General features: G+C 42.7%; 1 protein-coding gene across 2 annotated transcripts in view; it reads right to left on the bottom strand.

The window, feature by feature from the left end:
* The window catches only part of SLC24A2 (solute carrier family 24 member 2), a 251,500-nt gene that overhangs the window by 10,804 nt on the left and 222,047 nt on the right, over positions 1–18,649 (bottom strand). For both annotated transcript variants that reach the window (XM_044265595.1, XM_044265596.1), the window contains 2 exons: positions 12,352–12,441; positions 4,923–5,089 (listed from right to left, as the gene is read on the bottom strand). In XM_044265595.1, coding sequence (XP_044121530.1) covers positions 4,923–5,089; positions 12,352–12,441 — 257 coding nt within the window. The remainder of the gene's footprint in view (positions 1–4,922; positions 5,090–12,351; positions 12,442–18,649) is intronic.

The following is an 18,649-nucleotide window of genomic DNA, read 5'->3' as shown; positions in this document are numbered from 1 at the left end:
GAGGTGCTCTTTTGAAGCTCAAGTACTTGAGAGGAAAAGCAAATAGCTTTAGAGAAATAATGAGTTAAAGGGGCTGTGAGTTTACATATCCGAACTCCTCTGTTGGAGGGAGCAGGTGAAGGCAGAGCCCTTGAGGGCCTGGCACATACAGGCCCCATCTGGGTTCATATGTAACCTGGGCCAAGCTGAAGTGATTGATGCAACTGCTTCATGGCAATCAGTACAGGTGATTTGCTCACTAGAGCCCGGCTGGGAGGCGCAGACTTCCTGCACCAGGTCAGGAGGGGAGGGGTTCCACAGGCCAGCTTTGGGTACAAGGTGCAGTTCCAGCTCTCAGCAGGGGGTGGGGGTGGGGTGGGGGAACCCTGGCATCCTGCTGTCAGTAATGGAAAGTTAGGAAAAGAGGGAGTGGGGTGTGTGTATGTGTGTGTGTGTGTTGGGGTGAAGTGCTTGCGAGGAGATGGTACAAATGTGAAAACCTCCACTAGGGACTTGTCCTGGGGAGCTCTTGTTCCATACTGCCCATTCTTAGGAAGAAAAGATCAAAACCATTGTACTCTTATTAAGCGAGACATGCACGTGTGCATGTACGTATCCAGTAAAGTGAAGTTGTGCTGGATGGCACCACAAATAGGTAAAAACCCTCTGTAGGAAAAGTTACATTTTTTCATGCGTTTTGATCTACCAGTTCTATTGTCAGGGAGCAAGAATGTTGGGGTGACTGGGTGGCTCAGTCGAATAAGCATCTCTTAATTTCGGCTGGGGTCATGATCTCAGGGTTGTGAGATGGAGCCCCAGGTCTAGCTCTGCTCTGTGTATGGAGCCTGCTTGGGATTCCCTCTCTCTCTCTCCCCGCCCCGCTCTGTTCCTCCCCAGCCCCCGCTCACTCTCTCTCTCTCTCTTGCTCCTAAATACATACATAAATAATACATATTTGAAATATACATATGTATGAAACTTGCAAATGTAATTTTATTCAGAAAAATGATCATTTCAGGGCGCTTGGGTGGTTCAGATGGTTAACCATCTGCCTTCGGCTCAGGTCATGATTCTGGGGTCCTGGGATCAAGTCCTACATCAGGCTCCCTGCTCAGTGGTGAGCCAGCTTCTCTCTCTGCCTCTCTTTCTCAGTCTCTCATGAGTAAATAAATAAAATCTTTTAAAAAAGATCATTTTTGGGACGCCTGGGTGGCTCAGTTGGTTAAGCGGTTGCCTTTGGCTCAGGTCATGATCCTAGCGTCCTGGGATCGAGTCCCACATCGGGCTCCTTGCTCGGCAGGGAGCCTGCTTCTCCCTCTGCCTCTGCCTGCCTCTCTGCCTACCTGTGGTCGCTCTCTCTCCCTCTCTAACAAATAAATAAATAAATAATCTTTTAAAAAAAAAAAAGATCATTTTTTCTGTATTACTTTGAGTAGTGAGAAACTGGGGATACCTTAATCTCTAATTCAAAAAAACTAGTTAAGTAACAAACTCTTTAGTCGAAGTAGTGTCATACGGCTGTTAAAAATCACAAGGCTAAAAAAAACCACATAAGCTTATAGTGATAATGTCAAATACTCATGATGAAATTCTGTAATTGAAATGAAGGATGAACATAAAAAAAAGCAATGTTATTTCAAGATTATAAACTATATATATCTAGAACAGAGTGGTGTATTATCATTGATTTTTATTTATGTTTTATATGTATTTTTTAAATCTTTTACGATGAGTATGTATTAATATAAGCAAAAGCAAAAGCCAACAAGACTATGAAATATCTTTTATGCTCAATATATTGCTTACAAGTTCATCAATTGGTATAAACTCTTTTTTTGAAAAGTATACATCAATAGCCACTAAAATGCTCATTTAATTCATTAATATTTCTTGGAGGAATTTGTTCTAATACAAATAATTATAAGAGGAAGTTTTCTGCATGAAGGTTTTCATCAAAGTACCCACAATTGCTGAAAATTGGAAAAAATAAAAAAAATTGTGGCTAAACTGAAAAACAACAGGGTGAAATATAGCTGTCCCTCAGATTAATATACTGCTTAAACTATAACTTTAACTAATGAGGAGCTGTACTGTTCACGCAAGCATACTTAAAGATGACCTTGAGAAAAACTTGTACCAGCAGCAAGCCTCTGGTGGAGGGGATGATACATGTCCTTGAAGCGGAGCAGCTGGGAACTCCCTGCCGGCTCAGGGTGGAACCCGCCCACTTCCCTTTTCCATCAACCCCCAGACCCTCTGAGAAAGCCTCCTGCAAAGGTAATCCCTTTAAGTGCGTTTGGACAACTACGGATCCCTGCTGCCAGACCAGACACACCTTACTCCTCCTGTTTACTTCATTTATCTCTAAAACTTGTGACCAACCTATGACTCACATTCCTCCTTGTTTACCCTCGAGATGTACTAGACGTGTGACTATTCTACAACCTTCTTTTCTTCTCTTTTGCTATCTTGTATCTAATAAACACAGGACTGAGGAGTTGTTTGGGGCGACAGTCCTTCCAGCTGTCATCCCCGGCTCCGCCTCTCTTACAGCTGACTTGTTTGTGCCTCATTCTTCTCCCGTATGGTTAGGAAAGCGGCAGTGAAATACGTTGAAGTGATAAGCTGTTAATTATGAGAACTACATTAGAAAAATAGTTGATTTACTAATTAACTAACAGTTAACTAACAATGCCTACATTGTGCCAGGCAGAAACGGCTTTAAAATCAGGAAAAAAAAAAAAAAAAGCCCTCCAAAAGGAGAAAAATGAATATTCAGGAAGAAAATGTGAAATATTTGAAAGCAACCATACAAAAGTTAAGTGTTGGTCCTGGGTAGTAGTGTTAGAGGTTACTTTCCCTTACACTTCCCTGTAACCTGTGACTATATATACAATTTAAGAACAATGAACATAAGCATCTTGTAATTCCCTAGAATATTTGTTTTTCAAAACATGACAAATGGGCCTTACGATTTTCCCCAATTGGTAGGATTTTCTCTTTGTATTAAGCACATTTTATTTTCTTCTTTACAGAAAACTGACCACAAAAACTACTCTAAATGTGTAATCAGTGCGACTGAAAAATACTGTTTCTACCAGAGACCCCCTTCCTTCCAAACAGCTACCTTTTAAGGCATTCATTCATACATTCAGTCAGTCAGTCTGCAAACATTTGTGAAGTCACCACGGTGCATTAGGGATTGCTTGAGGCCTCAGGGAGCTGTTGCTCTTGAGCAGTCCACAGTCTAGTGTGCAGACTGATAAACATGACCATGATAAGAGCATGATCTGCAGAGAGTTCCCAGGAACAAGAGTCCCCAGTCAGGCTGAAGGGCATCCGGGAAGCTGGGATTTGATATTGTTAGGGTAAGTTGGAGTTTTCCAGACAGACATGTGGGAAGGAATCTTGAGTGAGAGGGGCCTATGAAGGAATGAGATATGGCAGGAGAGGATCCAAAGGTGGTTAAGATGGTGGGAGCTCAGGGCAGTGTTTTATGCAGAGTGTCACAGTGGAAGGCACAGACTCTGCCCAAATCTCAGCTGTCTCACTTACTGGTTTTGTGAACTCTGTGCCCTTCAGTTTCTTTATCTGAAAAGTGGGGATCATAATACATATGTCATAGGATCATTGTGTGGCTTCAAGGAATAAAAATGTACATAGACTTCACAAAGCAGACACTGAGAAAACCCAGCCAACGCAAAGGTATAAGAGAATAATATGCAAGATGTTCAATGCGAAAGTAGATCCATAGTTTCTAAATTCAAGTCTCAGGGGCTCAGTTCCGGGAACATAAGGGTCACATCCCATGTCTTCCTCTCTCAGGGGTTCTCATTCAGCATTACTTATCAGACTCCTTTTACTTCAGACACGTTAAATGAAATGACAGAAACAAGAGTGTCCCAGTCTGACCCACTTTAGAGATGATTCGTATTGAGAACTCCAGATTGCTTAGCTGTAAGAATAGATCTCATCTTTTGACTTTCAAAAAACCTGGAATATCTTATTTTATTTTTTATTTTTAAGATTTTTTTTTTTTTAATTTGTCAGAGAGAGAGAGAGCACAATCAGGAGGAGAGGCAGGCAGAGGGAGGAGCTGGCTGTGGGACTCGATCCCAGGACCTTGGGATGATGACCTGAGTTGAAAGCAGATGCTTCACTGACTGAAGCACCCAGGCGTCCCTGAGAAACTTAGAATATCTTTACCAGCATACATAAATAATAATGCCAAACATGCCAGCCTTTTCCAAAGGAGATAGAATATTTTTGGTGGGCCTATGTTTGTTCCAGTTTGTTTTACGATCCAAAATCTTGGGATTCCTGGGTGGCTTAGTCAGTTAAGCTGCTGCCTTTGGCTCAGGTCATGATTCCAGGGTCCTGGGATTGAGTCCCGCTTCGGGCTCCTTGCTCAGCAGGGAGCTTGCTTCTCTCTCTGCCTCTGCCTGCCACTCTGCCTGCTTGTGCATACATGCTCTCTCTCTCTGTCTCTCTGATGAGTAAATAAATAAATAAACTCTTTAAAAAAAAAAGAAAAAACCAAAATTTCATCCGAGGCTGGTGGGGACTTTAATCAGAATTAGAATATAGAAAAAAATATAGGAAAACTGCACAGCATCTCCATCATACCTGAATACTGAATATTCTTAACTTGTAACCCTTGCCATTATATAAGTAAAATTCTTAAAAGTATTTCCTACAATATCCACTCCATTTGCAGGCATGAGTTTTTGCCTACCTAGGGATAGCTTATTCTTCATTAATTTCTCTGAAAATGAAAAATGGAGTAAGTGAACGGTACTCCCAGTGTTTACTTTTTATTGGTATTGGTTAATTTGGGGCTCAGAGATGCCGGTTGTGTTTTCACAGCCTCTCAGAAGACAAAGCCAGACAAAGCCAGAAGGCAAAGCTGGTGTGTGCATTTTCGTGGAGCTGTCTCTACTCACCCCACAGTGATGTCAAAAATGTTGCTTCCAACAGAGCTGGACACAGCCATGTCTCCAAGTCCCTTCCGGGCTACTATGACACTGGTGATAAGATCAGGGATGGAGGTCCCAGCTGCTAAGATGGTCAGACCCATAATCTCTTCACTAATGCCAATGGTCTCTCCAACCTGAAAGTAAAGACAGGGACACATATGAGTGTTTGAAGTCACAAAACCAACAAACTCACAAACATTTCCATGCAGCCCCCTTTCTTTATAAGAAAGCTTTATTTATTTACTTGAGACAGAGGGAGAGAAAAAGCAAGAGCAGCATGCATAAGTGGGAAGGGCAGGGAGAGGGAGAGAGAATCTCAAGCAGACTCCCCACTGAGCATGGGCCCCCGATGCGGGGCTCGATCTCATGACCCTGAGATCATGACCTGAGCTGAAACCAAGAGTCAGATGCTTAACTGACTATACCACCCAGGTGCCCCACAACTCCCTTTAAAATAATAATCCAACCACTATGCGGGGGTCTGAGATGATAAAGAAGAGTCAGGTATCAGCGCCATAGAGGATTTCATTCGTTAACCATATTCAGACCCAGGAGATCAGGAATGTTCACAGGAGGATTAAACAGATAATCTCAGGAAAGAGCTATAGGGTCCTTGAATGCAGGCTCTATGTGATGTCTGTGAGCACTGAGCAAGGGAGGCAGAAGAAGGGAGATCTAAAACTCAACTGGCCATTGGCTCCAGGGGCCAGTGCCTGACAATGATACCAAATTCTGTCTCAGATTTGCTTTTGGATTAACAACTGAAGGTTAAGGATGGACACCCAGTGTTCCCATTTTCTTTTGCCATCTCCTAGTGTCTGTAACCCACTCTCAAACACTTTCAGACTACTGTTTCCATAGGAAACTTGATTTGGGGTATTTTGGGGCTTGGTAATACAGGACTATAAATCAGCCAGGCAGCTGTGGAGAAACCAGCAGTTAGGGAATCACAAGTCCAAGGTCTGGCTTTGGCATTTATTAAGAACTTGACTTACTGTTAAGTTAACCAATTGTGTAATGTCTTTGATCCTTGCTTTCTTATACTTAAAGTGGGGATGATAATATCTATCTTACATTGGTTGGGAGAACTAAAAAGATGATTTGTGGAAAAGCCCTTTACAAATAGTACAGCATTACTGAAAAGCAACGGGGGACATTTATTATGTTTGATTTCGGTCTTTGCCTTTTTTTTTTTTTAAAGATTTATTTATTTGAGAGTGAGAGAAAGAGAGCATGAGGTGGGGGAGGGTTAGAGGGAGAAGCAGACTCCCTGCTGAACAGGGAGCCTGACGCAGGACTCAGTCGCTTAACCAACTGAGCCACCCAGGTGTTCTAGTCTTTGCCTTTTAACACTGAGGAGGTCTGTTTTGGACAGCTGGTCTAGCCTTAACTGGAGGTGTCTTCTATTCTATTCTAGTCTAGTCTATTCTTTTGCTTCTCCATTCTCTTGAGCAACTTTTTAAAAGAGTCTTCTTGGGACTTTCAAAAGCTTTATGTGTTTTCTGGAGTCGGCAAACTGCAGTTCTGAAAACTTTAAAACTAATGTTTTCAATAGCCTACTTGATGACATTTGTCATTTTTGGAAAAAAATTCAGAGGGCCAGAGTAGCATGTAAGAAATAAGGGTTTTTAGGGAATTGAATGTAACTCATTTTTTTTTTTTAAGATTTTATTTTATTTATTTGAGAGAGGGAGACAGTGAGAGAGAGCATGAGCGAGGAGAAGGTCAGAGGGAGAAGCAGACTCCCCATGGAGCTGGGAGCCTGATGTGGGACTCGATCCCGGGACTCCAGGATCACGCCCTGAGCCGGAGGCAGTCGTTTAACCAACTGCGCCACCCAGGCGTCCCGAATGTAACTCATTTTTAAATACCTTCTGTGACTTATTAGTAATAGCTTCAATTCAATTAACTTAAAAGCAGAGTTGGGAGCTAATTTTGTTTTGATGGTCAGGTTGGCTCTAGAGGCTGTCTAGCAACTAGTTTATCCTGTCCTCATGGAGCAAAGAGTCACTGTTCTCCACCAGAAAGGAAGTCCATGGGGGCACCTGGGTGGCTCAATCTGTTAAGTGAGTGCCTTTGGCTCAGGTCATGATCCTGGTCCTGAGATCCAGCCCCAGCCCGGTGCTCCTGCTCAGTGGGGAGCCTGCTTCTCCCTCTGCCTCTGCTCTTCCCCCAGCCCCGCTCTCTCCTTTTCTCTCTCTCAAATAAGTAAAATCTTTAAAAAAAAAAAAGAAGAAGAAAGGAAATCCACGTGAACAGAATCACTGCTTTGATCACTATGGTCTCCCTAATTCACAGAATATTGACTGGTGTTTAGTACACTCTCAATACCTATTTGCTGAATAAATCAGTCAATCTGCACACTTAGGCGATTTTACTGGCATATTTTCCACCAATTCTCCTAAGAAAATTAAGTAAGAGTTCTGCCCAGGAGTGCCCTCTTCCAGCAGAACTCTCCTTGATGACCTATTTTTTGGGTCTGAAGTGGAATGAAATACTTTCAGAGACGCTGAAAATGCTGACTGAATGACAGTCATCCCCAATAAATAGGCTGATTCCTCGAGGGAGTTCTGAAGCAGTGACTATTTTAAAACAACCCTTATATTTAGAGTTTGAACGGCTCTACAGACAGAAGAAAAGCAGAGACTGAAGGGGGTGGTTTGGTGGTCCACAGGGATGGCGTGGATACAAGGAGACCTGAGTGTCAGCGTCACCTGCCGCTCCCAGTACCTGGAGCCTCAGTTTCCCTCTTTTGTAGAATGGGGATAACAACATCTACCCTCAGAGCTGTTGTGAGGATGAGACAGAGCAAACAGCATAGCGTCAGGTAGAAATAGTCAATAAATATCAGCTATGCTAACTCAGACCCGACTTCTTTCTCTTTCTAACTTATCAGACGGCAGCCACTGGGCTCTGGCTGCAGAGACCGAAGCTGGTTAATAGACGTCAGCCTCTGATGTGGGAAATCCCCAGGATAATGAAGGCTTTTTATTGCCCATCCAACTCATGATGAATCTGTGCGGCTCCTAGAAACACTTTCGCTGATAGAGAGAGCTAGTCTCCTAAGCTCATTTTAAGAACGTTTCACTGCATTTGGCTTTTGGTGAGTTAGAGGCAAGATGACAGGCACAGAGATGAGACGGGGCTGATCGAATCCGTGGCACCAGCCAAGTTAGAGCTAGAAAGGACATCAGTAGTCTCTTTGGGGGGGTGGAGGGGTGGAATTCCTTTGTTTTCCAGTGGAAGTAGATGGGGGGTGGGGGAGGAGGGCTACTCAGAACCCAAATCCAGTGCAGCTCTGAATATTGCAGGAGGTGTTTCCTTGCCTTGGTTTAAGGAGGAACTGTAAAAATGTCATATTGTCGAAATGAGACACAAGGTTGTATCTGATTCCCAAAATTAAGTTCTCCTATGGGTTTTAACTGTATGTTCTCATCACACAAGAAATTTATTAATTTCTTGGGGCTCTTGGGTGGTTCAGTCATTAAGCGTCTGCCTTCAGCTCCAGGTCATGATCTCAGGGTCCTGGGATCAAGCCCTGCATCGGACTCCCTGCTCGTCAGGACGCCTGCTTCTCCCTCTCCCACTCCCCTTGCTTGTATTCCCTCTCTCACTGCATTTCTCTCTGTCAAATAAATAAATAAAATCTTAAAGGTTTTTTTTTTAAAAGATTTTATTTATTTATTTGACACAGAGAGAGAGAGAGAGATCACAAGTAGGCAGAGAGGTAGGCAGAGAGAGAGAGGGGGAAGCAGGCTCCCCGCTGAGCAGAGAGCCCAATGTGGGGCTCAATCCCAGGACCCTGAGATCATGACCTGAGCCGAAGGCAGAGGCTTAACCCACTGGGCCACCCAGGCACCCCTAAATAACTAAAATCTTAAAAAAACAGAAATTTATTAATTTCTTGATGCAAAAACAATAAAAGGTAATAAAAACTAAGGGAAAAAATGCATGAAGCAGCTTATGTAAAGGGCATTTATATTTAGCCAAACAGTCGCTAAATAATGGTATTAAAGAGCATTTATTGCTGGTAAGACTGCGGAAAACAAAACAGTTGAGCACTAAATGGTGCATTTGTTATCTTTCTGGCTTTTATAGCTCAAAAGTACAAGCAACAGAATTAGAGCTAGACTTCTTAGAACAGAATCTGCTATTTTGATCAGCTGTCTGGAAGTCTTAAAAGAGAAGAGCATTTCTATAGGAGAAAAGAAAGGGAAGCCTCTCATTCATTACTAGAAAGCAAGGTTTCTCTTTATGTACTTTATATTTCTGGACCTTTTGGTAATTATTATTGTTTTAACCATTGTGTTTGTATTTTTCTATAAGAGAATGAAAAAGAAGCAAGAGTGTGGAATTAAGATAATCTTTAAAAAGGACAGAAAAAGATGGAAGTCTCTAGACTGATGTTTTCTAGAATGGCTAAAGAGAGAGATCTAGAAAGCAAGTGAGAAAAAAAACCCCACTACTTTTTCTTTATCAGTACATGAAGGAATACAAATAATTATTAAGAAAAACCATTACATGTTATAAATGGCAAACAGTCCTTCTAGCCTGGCAGTCTGGTGGCTGAGAAGCCGCTCCTCTTCTGAGGTATGATTTCTGGCCAATATTGGTGGCAAATGACTGTCAATGAATGTGGGAAATCATGACTTTGGGACAAGTGGAACTTCTTCCCAGGATCAGAGTTTTTAGAAATATCCAGGTAGAATAATCTGAAGTTAAACATCATAAAATAATGAAAGTAAGGGTAAGATGAAGGATCTTGAAGGAATAATACTGGATATACGAACTGACATTTCTGGTGGTTTTTCCCCAATGATGTTATATGTTCTTTTTCTTTAAAAAAAAGTTTAAGGTGTAATTCGCATACAGCAAAGTCTAAGTTTACATCCAGTAAAACTCACCCTTTAAAAAAGTGTGTAGTTCCATAGTTTGGGTAAATGTGTTCAGTCCTGTGTCCTGTTTCTCCACATCCTCATCAACATGTCTAGGTTTTTGAGTATAGGCATCCTAGTGGTTGTGAACTAGTATCTCATGTTTACTTTATTTTATTTTATTTCTTTAGAGAGAGAGAGAGAGAGAGAGCCCGTGCAGACGAGTGGGCGGGGAAGGGGGCAGGGGAAGAGCAGAAGGAGAGAAAGAATCTCAAGCAGGCTCCACACCCAGTGCGGAGTCTGACATGGGGCTCCATCTCACAACCCCAAGACTGTGACCTGAGATGAAATCAAGAGTTGGATGCTTAGCCAATGGAGCTGCCCAGGCGCCCCTTATGTTTGTGTTTATTTTTATTTTTATTTCTTTTGAGGTCCTAGAATAATATTAACTAACATTTATTAAGTGTATACTACATGTCCATCACCAAGCAGTGTTTTAAGTGCAATATCATCACATTTAGTGCATTTATGTTTATTCTGAAACAACACTCTCTCTTGAGATACAACCCACATACCATAAAACTCACTTACTTAAATTGTATATATAACTGAATATTTAGCATATTTATAGACTTCTAGAGCTATCACCATAATTTAAATTTAGAACTTTTCATCATTCCAGGAAAAAAATCCTGTACCCATTAGCAGTCATTCCCCTTTCCCTCCAGCTTTCCCAACCCTAGGCAACGATTACCTTTCTGTCTCTGTAGATATGCCTATTTTTCACATTTTATGTCAATGGACTCATTCCAACACGTGATCTTTTGTGACTGGCTTTTTCATTTAGCATAATATTTTAAGGGTTCATTCACACGTACCAGGTACCAATACTTCGATCCTTTTGATTGTGGAATAGTATTCTATTGCATGAATAGACCACATTTTGTGTTTCTGTTCATCAGTTGATGGACATTTGGGTTGTGCCCACTTCTTTGGCAATTATGAATAATGCTGCTGTGTGTATACATTTTTGTGTGGATGTTTTCATCTCTCCTAAGTATATAGGTAGTTGAATTCCTGGGTCCTATGGTAACTATGCTTAACATTTTGTGGACTGTCAAACTGTTTTCTGAAGTGGCTGTATTATTACACACTCTTACTGTCAATATATAAAGGTTCCAGTTTCTATGCATCCTCTCCAACACTTGTTATTTATTGTCTGTCTTTTTGATTATAGCCATCCTAAGTGAGAGCAAAGTGTATCTCATTGTGGCATTGACTTACATTTCTCTAGTGAATAATGATATTGAGCACCTTTTCTTGTGCTTACTATCCATTTGCATATCTTTGGTGAAATATCTATTCAAATCTTTTGTCCATATTAAACATTAGGATTCCCATAGATGCTTGGTCTTTTTATGATTATTTTTTTGAGTAGGCTCCGCACCCAACATGGAGCTTGAACTCGTGACCTTGAGATGAAGAGTCATATGTTCCCACTGAGCCAGTCTGGTGCCCTTTGCCTTTCTATTATTGAGATTTAAGAGGGTTTAAAAATTATCAATCTATCCATCTATCTATCTATCATCTCCTGCATAGAAGTGCTTTTTCAGATGTATATGATATATATTTTAGGACTATATCAAAGGACTATATTTAGGGCTACATCAAACAAAGAATACAAGTGGGAAGTTTGAAATTTGTGTAGTTTATAATGGAGAAGAAAGACATGGGTTCTGGAGTTTCAGAGCCCTGGGTTACAACCTCAGTTCTGTGAGCAATTTTATTATTAGCTCTAAGCCTAACTCCTTTATCTGTAAGTATGGATAATAATAGCAGCTCCTTCATGGGATTTGTGCCTCTGTACAGGGTGAATGTCAAGATCATGAAGACAAGTGATGTGAATTATCCAGCATGTGGTATCTATTCAATCAATAATGGTTACCACTATTATCTCTGGGAATGTGAAATGTTTGTGCTTCATTCTTTCATCCATGCATTACAACAAACAATTCCTGACAGTTTATTCTTGTGATGGCCACTAGGACTGGCACTGAGTTCAAAGTGGTAAAAGCAAAATACATCATCATTCTAGCAAACTGCGTTTCAAGGAAGAGACTGTTTTGTCTCCAGGTCTGTTCCTAGAGCCAGTCTGAAAGGCTGGTGAAAGCATGATGTGAGTGGCTGCCCAAGAGGAAATAAGGGCCATGGAGTCGGGTGAAACCTTGACATTCCTCCCAGATCCAGGTAGGCCTGGATTCAGGCTACAGAGGGCAAGAAGAGCTGGGGTGACCTTCTCCACACGGATGTCCAGGATTATGCTGATCTGACTCCCCACCACGAGAAAAGGCCAGGAGGTATGGGGAAAGGTCAGTGGGAGTAAAATCATCTAGTCTTGGAATATGTACCTTGTCTTGGCAGACACAATACTATTCTGACACTTTCCTGAAGCAGCACATTGACAAACCCTTTGGCAACCATGAGCAGAACCAGGCAGTTGCATGCTCTTCTCAAGGTCTTACCTGGTGTGCCCACCAGACCATCAAGTAAGAGAACACAGCGATCCAGGAGATGGAGCCAAAGAACGTGATGGGAAAAAACTTTCTTGATGACTGAAAGAGAGCCAGGAAGAGGTGGGAGCGTCAGTGCCATTCATGAGGTGGACCTGAGAGACCAAAGCTAAACCCACCAGAGACACTACTCCCCACCCCATCGCTGCCTTCCATCTTTGTAGGCTCAGCACACAAAAGGCCCTACCTACCCTTGGTCAAGCAAGGTCAAGCAAGGTCAAGCCCCTTCCTGGGTCAGGAAGATTCTCTTTTGGGAATGTTGGCTAGAGCCAAATCATCACCAAGTTAGTTCCTGGGATGGAAGTCTCTTAAAGATAATGTTTGTTCCTGCTGCTGGCTGCTCAGATGTCCCCCGTCCCTGTCCTTCCCAAGGCCTGGTCTCTCAGCCTTGGCCTCAATCTCTTGACCACCCCATACCCTTCCTCCATCTCCTTTTCCTTTCCTCTCGAGTTCATCAGAATTGGTTTCTATTCTTCACCCCATGTATCCTAGCAGTCCACTGCCCAGAAAGCCTAGGTGATTAATTGCTTTTAACAAGAAGGACCAATAGGTCCCCAAAGAGGTTCATCTTACTGTCCTGCAACTTACTGGGAGAAGCCACAAAGAAGCCATCACCATAGTTTCAATAGATTCCTGAGGACACAGCCACCCTCCAGGACATCTGAACCACTCTCGTAGAGTTAGAGCAGACAGAGGCCCGGCGCACTGCTCTTCACAGAGGTGGTGGAGAGGATGATCTTGGGATGGTTTTCTTTCCTGTTCTCCAGCCCTGACATCATAATGTCCATTTCTGCTTTGAGCGCTGGCCTTTGTGCCATCTCAGGCTTATAGTGTGAGCACTTTTTATTTTTATTTAAGAAATCCAATGATAATGAACACGTGTTATATTAGTTTCAGGTGCACAATACGATGATTCACCAATTCAGTACATGACTCAGAGCTCAGTGTGAACACTTTTAGTTTCTTTCAAATGTTAGCCAAAAGCAGACACGCAAAATGCAGTGTTTCTTACCTGACCACACTACAAAGAGAACAGGCTTGCAGGGGTTGTATTGGTGTTTTGTTGATAGCTTTTTCTCCAAAATTGGGGGCCCTTTAAAACAGGCTCAGATAGCAGAATGCCCTCAGCCTCTCACCCGTTACTGCCAAACACGTTTTATTTCAAAGCTTTCCACTACAAGAAACAATCTCATTTTTTTTGCTTTGATAATGCTATCCAATTTTGTCCCAAGAAGTGAATTCTGAAGTTGATTTGGATGAAAGCTATCTCAGTTGTCTTAAGAGCTGACCTTGGGCAATCATACAGAACGCTTTTTGTCATAGCTTTTGAGAGATTCATTAGAGGAAAAGATAAACTTGTACCTAGCAATGTTTTGAATATCTAAGATAATAACAAACACAGTTTCTATTGCTGCAAACCAGGTGTATGTTCTTTTTACTAATTTTGAGTTTTCAGTACTTCTTTTATTATCACACACTGTTCTGTTAAATTTCACACTAACCATTTCTTTTGCTTAACAAGTGCTGCTTTCTTTGGGGGGGGTGCTTTTTGTTAGCAGCAATGTTTGCAAGACCCATGGGCTTGATTAAATTGGGGGAGACATCAGGCCACACTGAGAAGGAGGAAAATATCTTGGCTAGAGACAGGCCCCAGCACTTTAGCGAGTTATGGAAAAAGAAAAGATCATCAAGTTTTCAAAGAGGACACTGAGACATTCACTTCTGAGGACAAATTCCTTTAAAGTTGATGATTCAGCTGGATTTTGGAGACCAGATTTTCCAAGCCTTAAATTGTCAAAGCTAAGAAGGCAAGTTTCTCCAGACATAGTGTTTAGCTGATTGGAGTCCCCATTCTTTTCCTCTGGTCACAGTTTCAGGATCCTAAGTGGGATGAGAATTTCATCTCCTATGGCCAGGCTCTGTCACAGGGAAGGAAAAGGCCTTTCCTGGGACATGGGGCCACATGAGACTGAAGCAGCTACCAGGCTGTAAACTTGATTCGGAGCATCCTTTGAGGGAACAGAGTACCATCTTCGTACTTTCCGGCACGATGAATGTACTGGAGATCTTGGGAGAGTCTTCATTTCATACATTGCTCATTTTACAGCTTCGATCATTTATTAACTATATAATTATTTTTTTTCTTTAGTATGCCTTTGCACATCTGTATATTGAGTAATGGGACAAGTCAGAATCAAATTATTTGAACCTATTTCTCATCTGAAAATCATCATCTCTGCACCACAGAACATTCCTAGGCAGAAGGTAGAAACTATGGAAGCAGGCTAAGGATATAAAGGAACTAAGTTCACATCAACATGCTAATGAAAACCTCTTTCAAGGATGCTTGTGATTCTTGATCAAGAGGCCAATTAGTAATTAATGAACATCTATATATACCTAGTATTGTATCAGGGGCTCAGTGACAAGAAATTAAAGATAGATTTTATCGGTGAGTTTCCAGGTCTTCACCATAAACTAGGGGTAGGTAAAGGCCAGATACCTTCTCTGTACTCAAATCTTGAACTAGACCTGAAATTCAAACCTAGGTCTCTCTGACCATCTGGCATATATACCTGATATTTAGGTTATACTGATTTGCTCTTAGAGAAAAACAGGACCAATAATGCTCAGAATATGCCCAGCTATAGACATGATGATGATGATCATAGTAACACTAGCCTGTGCTCTGAATGTCAGAAAATACAAGGAGCATCGGGGAGATAGAGGCTAGCATTCCAGCTGAACGGCCATCTGCCTCACCCAACCTCCCATATTGTTCCTGATTGGGAAGCATCAACCCTTTAAGCATCGGCGGTTCAGTTAAATGTTTCCCAACTACCTTATCTTTCCAACCTCACAGCCCAGGTAATTCCTTTTCCTTTCATTTTTTCTGAACGACTCCCCTTATTTGGATGCTATGGTCTCTTATCCCAGACATCACTCCCCAGTCCGCACTTGTGCAATTATCCAGTTCCCAGTCTCACTGGAAGGAAGAAAACAGCCCTTGAAGCCAAGGCCTGACATGTCAATTTCTGGTTAGTCATGGTGGCTCATCCTAACATCTGCTGGGATGAACCTCATCCTAATTAGCAAGAAAGCAAATTGTGTCCATGTGCCCGCCATTTTGTTCCCAGTATAATGGTTTATGTGTATAATAGACAGCTAATGTTCTCATTAGAAGCTTTTAGTACATCAGTATGATACTTTCTTGGCTGGAAAAATGTTTCTGGACATTAGCTGGTTGCACAAATTGGCCATATCCTTACTGATTTAAATTTGACAAATATTCACCAAGCATCTATTCTGTGCAAGGTTTGGGGACATACATATCTAACAACAGTCCCCCAAACAATCCTGTGACAGATTAAAAGCATGTTCTCTGGATGAATATGACCAGTACTGAAATCTCTGCTCACTGATTACCAGACATGTGACTTGAGACAAATCATTCCACCTTCTAAGCCTCAGCTTTTTCATCTGCCAGATGGGGGGAATAACAATATCTAGTTGTTCTGAGGATTTCGGGTCTATGAAGTGTCTACCAAAGTGCCTGGCACATAGTAAGTGCTCAGATAATAGTGGCGGTTGTTTATTAGATGATGTTCTCTTCGTTTTGGTTTTTAAGAGACAAGGAAACTGAGGTTCAGGGAGGTGGAAGTGGCTACCAAGACTGGGCTGAGGGGTCTTGGCTTTGCCTCTCATTTGCTGGGTGAGCTTGGACAAGTCACTAAACCTCTCTGGGTCCCAATCCCCTCCTTCTTGCTAGAACTGTGCTCGGTACACAGCAGACCCAGTAAATACTTGGCGAGTGAATCAATGACTGGTATGAATTGAAGGAACAGAGCTGACTTCTTAGGTACCTCCCCCATTCAGATGGTCACATTTTGATGCATTCTTATTTTATAAGATCACCCATCCTAAGTCAGGAGCGCATATAACTTTTGGAGGTCTTTATTTCCTTTATTATTTTCAATATTTATCAAAGACACATTCCTCATTAAGGTTTATATTTTAGTTCTTTTGCTTTGAAACCAAAGCCATTATTTGAAGAAAATGATGAAAGTGAATTAATCGGAAGTGTGTATAATCCAACAAACACTGTCATATAATTTGCATATAAATGAAGTGGAAAGAAAAGCAAGGGGGAGTACTGTTTACCCTGAAACTGGATGGCTACTAAAAAATAATGTTTTCCTCGTAATTGCTGTCAAGGTTTGGAACGTTCATCTCCATGGGTAATTCAAAAACTACTGGGGAAACAGAGCTGCCAGGCCCTCCGGAGGAGCCAACGTTTATTAATTAATAATTTTCTCCTCTCTTTTTCTTCTCCCTTGATGTTTTTTCAGGAGGGCCTGGTGGCAGGGCATGAAGGCCGTGGTGGACTGCCAAGACGACCACAGCACTTCCCAGTTCTTCTTAACAAGAGGCGAGGTCTGTTTCCCCACTGTTTGAATCTGGGCTGGTCTTAGGACTTTCTTGGACCAACAGAACATGGTAGAAGCGACAGCATGCAGATTCCAAGCTAGATCTCAAGAGGTTTTGCAGTTTTCACTTTTGCTGCCCTTGGAACTCAACCATCGTGCATGTCAGCTCCGGCTTGCCTGCTCAAGGGTCAGGGACCAAGTGAGGCACAGATGAGCCTTTTCCGCTGACCTACTCCTAGACCAACAAGCCCCCAGCCAGGTCAGTGAACAGAACTGTCCAGCTGAGCCCAGAACAAATGGTCCATTCAGAGAATTCTGGACTAAAAAATTGCTTCCTTTTTTAAGCCACTACATTTTGGGCAGGGGTGTTACACAGCAGGTGATCACTGATCCAAGATCAAACATACTGAAACTCTTCTATGCTAAGCACAGATCAAAAAGCCACTTACTGGCTTTTGTATCAACTGGCATGGTTTCATTCGTTCTGTTTTTTATATGCAAAGGAGGGCCAGATAATTCATCTGCCAAATCAGCATGCTTTGGGATTAAACTGGGACTATCCTTGGAAAACTGGGACGTATGGCCCCTTAGATCTGCAGTGCTGTAGTAATGCTCATCTCTTTATGCTTTCCCGAATCACAGGATGTCATAGGCAGCAGGGAGTGGAGAGATCCTCCCGCCCTCTATTTCGCAGAGGAGGAAAAGTGAGGTCCAGCGTTGAGCAGTGACTTCCTGAAGGCTGAACAGCTCATGGGTTATGTGGGGTTATGTAGGGGTATGAACCATTGTGGTCATGGTGGTAGAATGAGAATGCTTGTGGAGTCAGGAGACTTCTGCTTGGATTGAGCTCCTGTCGGTGACATGGCTGCGCAGTCTTGCTCTATAGTCTATGCCTTGTTTCTTCTACTAATTTTAGAGCTCCTTAGAGATAGGGATTGAGAGTTCTGGGCCTTCACCTGTCGGACACAGGCTTGATGCTTGGCACGTAATAGGTACTCAGTAAATATTTGGCTGAGGACATTTTAAAACAACCAAATGTGCTGAGATTCACATTTTTGCTGGGGTGAGCCCACAGGCTATGTAGAAAAAGAGAGGAAAAAAAAATCCAGTCCATCCCAGGGATGGCGCTTGGCCTGGCCATGCAAAGGGCAAGAACCTCTTGGTTACCCCAGCCCAAGTGCTGGCTCTCGAGGCTTGTGCACAGCGAATGAACAGTCTGCGGTATTACAGAGGAGAGCGCCATGAAGCTGCATCCTCTTGCTCCGTACCCCTGGGGGCTCCAGCATAAGCCACCAGAGCTGCGTGAGCCGGGTTATGACTTGTGTGGTGGAATCCTGTGTGCTGTCCAGGAGCGGCTGTTTCAGAGCTTTGATCTCCCCTAAGAGCGTCCTTGTCCTGGGAGCTCAGATCATGGAGACGATCTGTACTCTGCCAGGCCTTGCCCTGGGGGTCCCGGCCAACGTGAGATAAGCCCGGGCCTCGATCGCTGGCATCTTCCTTCCAGTCCTGCACCCTTTGCTGACCGCCCCAGTGGCTGTGGGCTAACTCCCTCTCAGTCGTCCATCAGCCCCCTCTACTCAGCGCCATGCCGCACCAGGCCTCCCGCAGGGATTTAGGAAAGCTGGTCTGTCTCTCTGATTTTCCTCCGGGGAGCAAAGCAAAAACACGGGTCTGAACAGCAGAACAATGGAAGGACAGAGAGATAGAGAGAGAAGGCATGTGCAAGAGCACATGTGAGCACGCACATCTCCAAAATGTCACTGGGACGTGAGCCGCGAAGAAAGTTAACATGTTCCAGCTCTTCCGCTGGAGGTTGCCAGGAA

Source organism: Neovison vison, chromosome 9 (genome assembly GCF_020171115.1).
Source record: "Neovison vison isolate M4711 chromosome 9, ASM_NN_V1, whole genome shotgun sequence".
Lineage (NCBI taxonomy): Eukaryota > Metazoa > Chordata > Mammalia > Carnivora > Mustelidae > Neogale > Neogale vison.
This window is presented reverse-complemented; position numbering and strand designations above follow the sequence as displayed.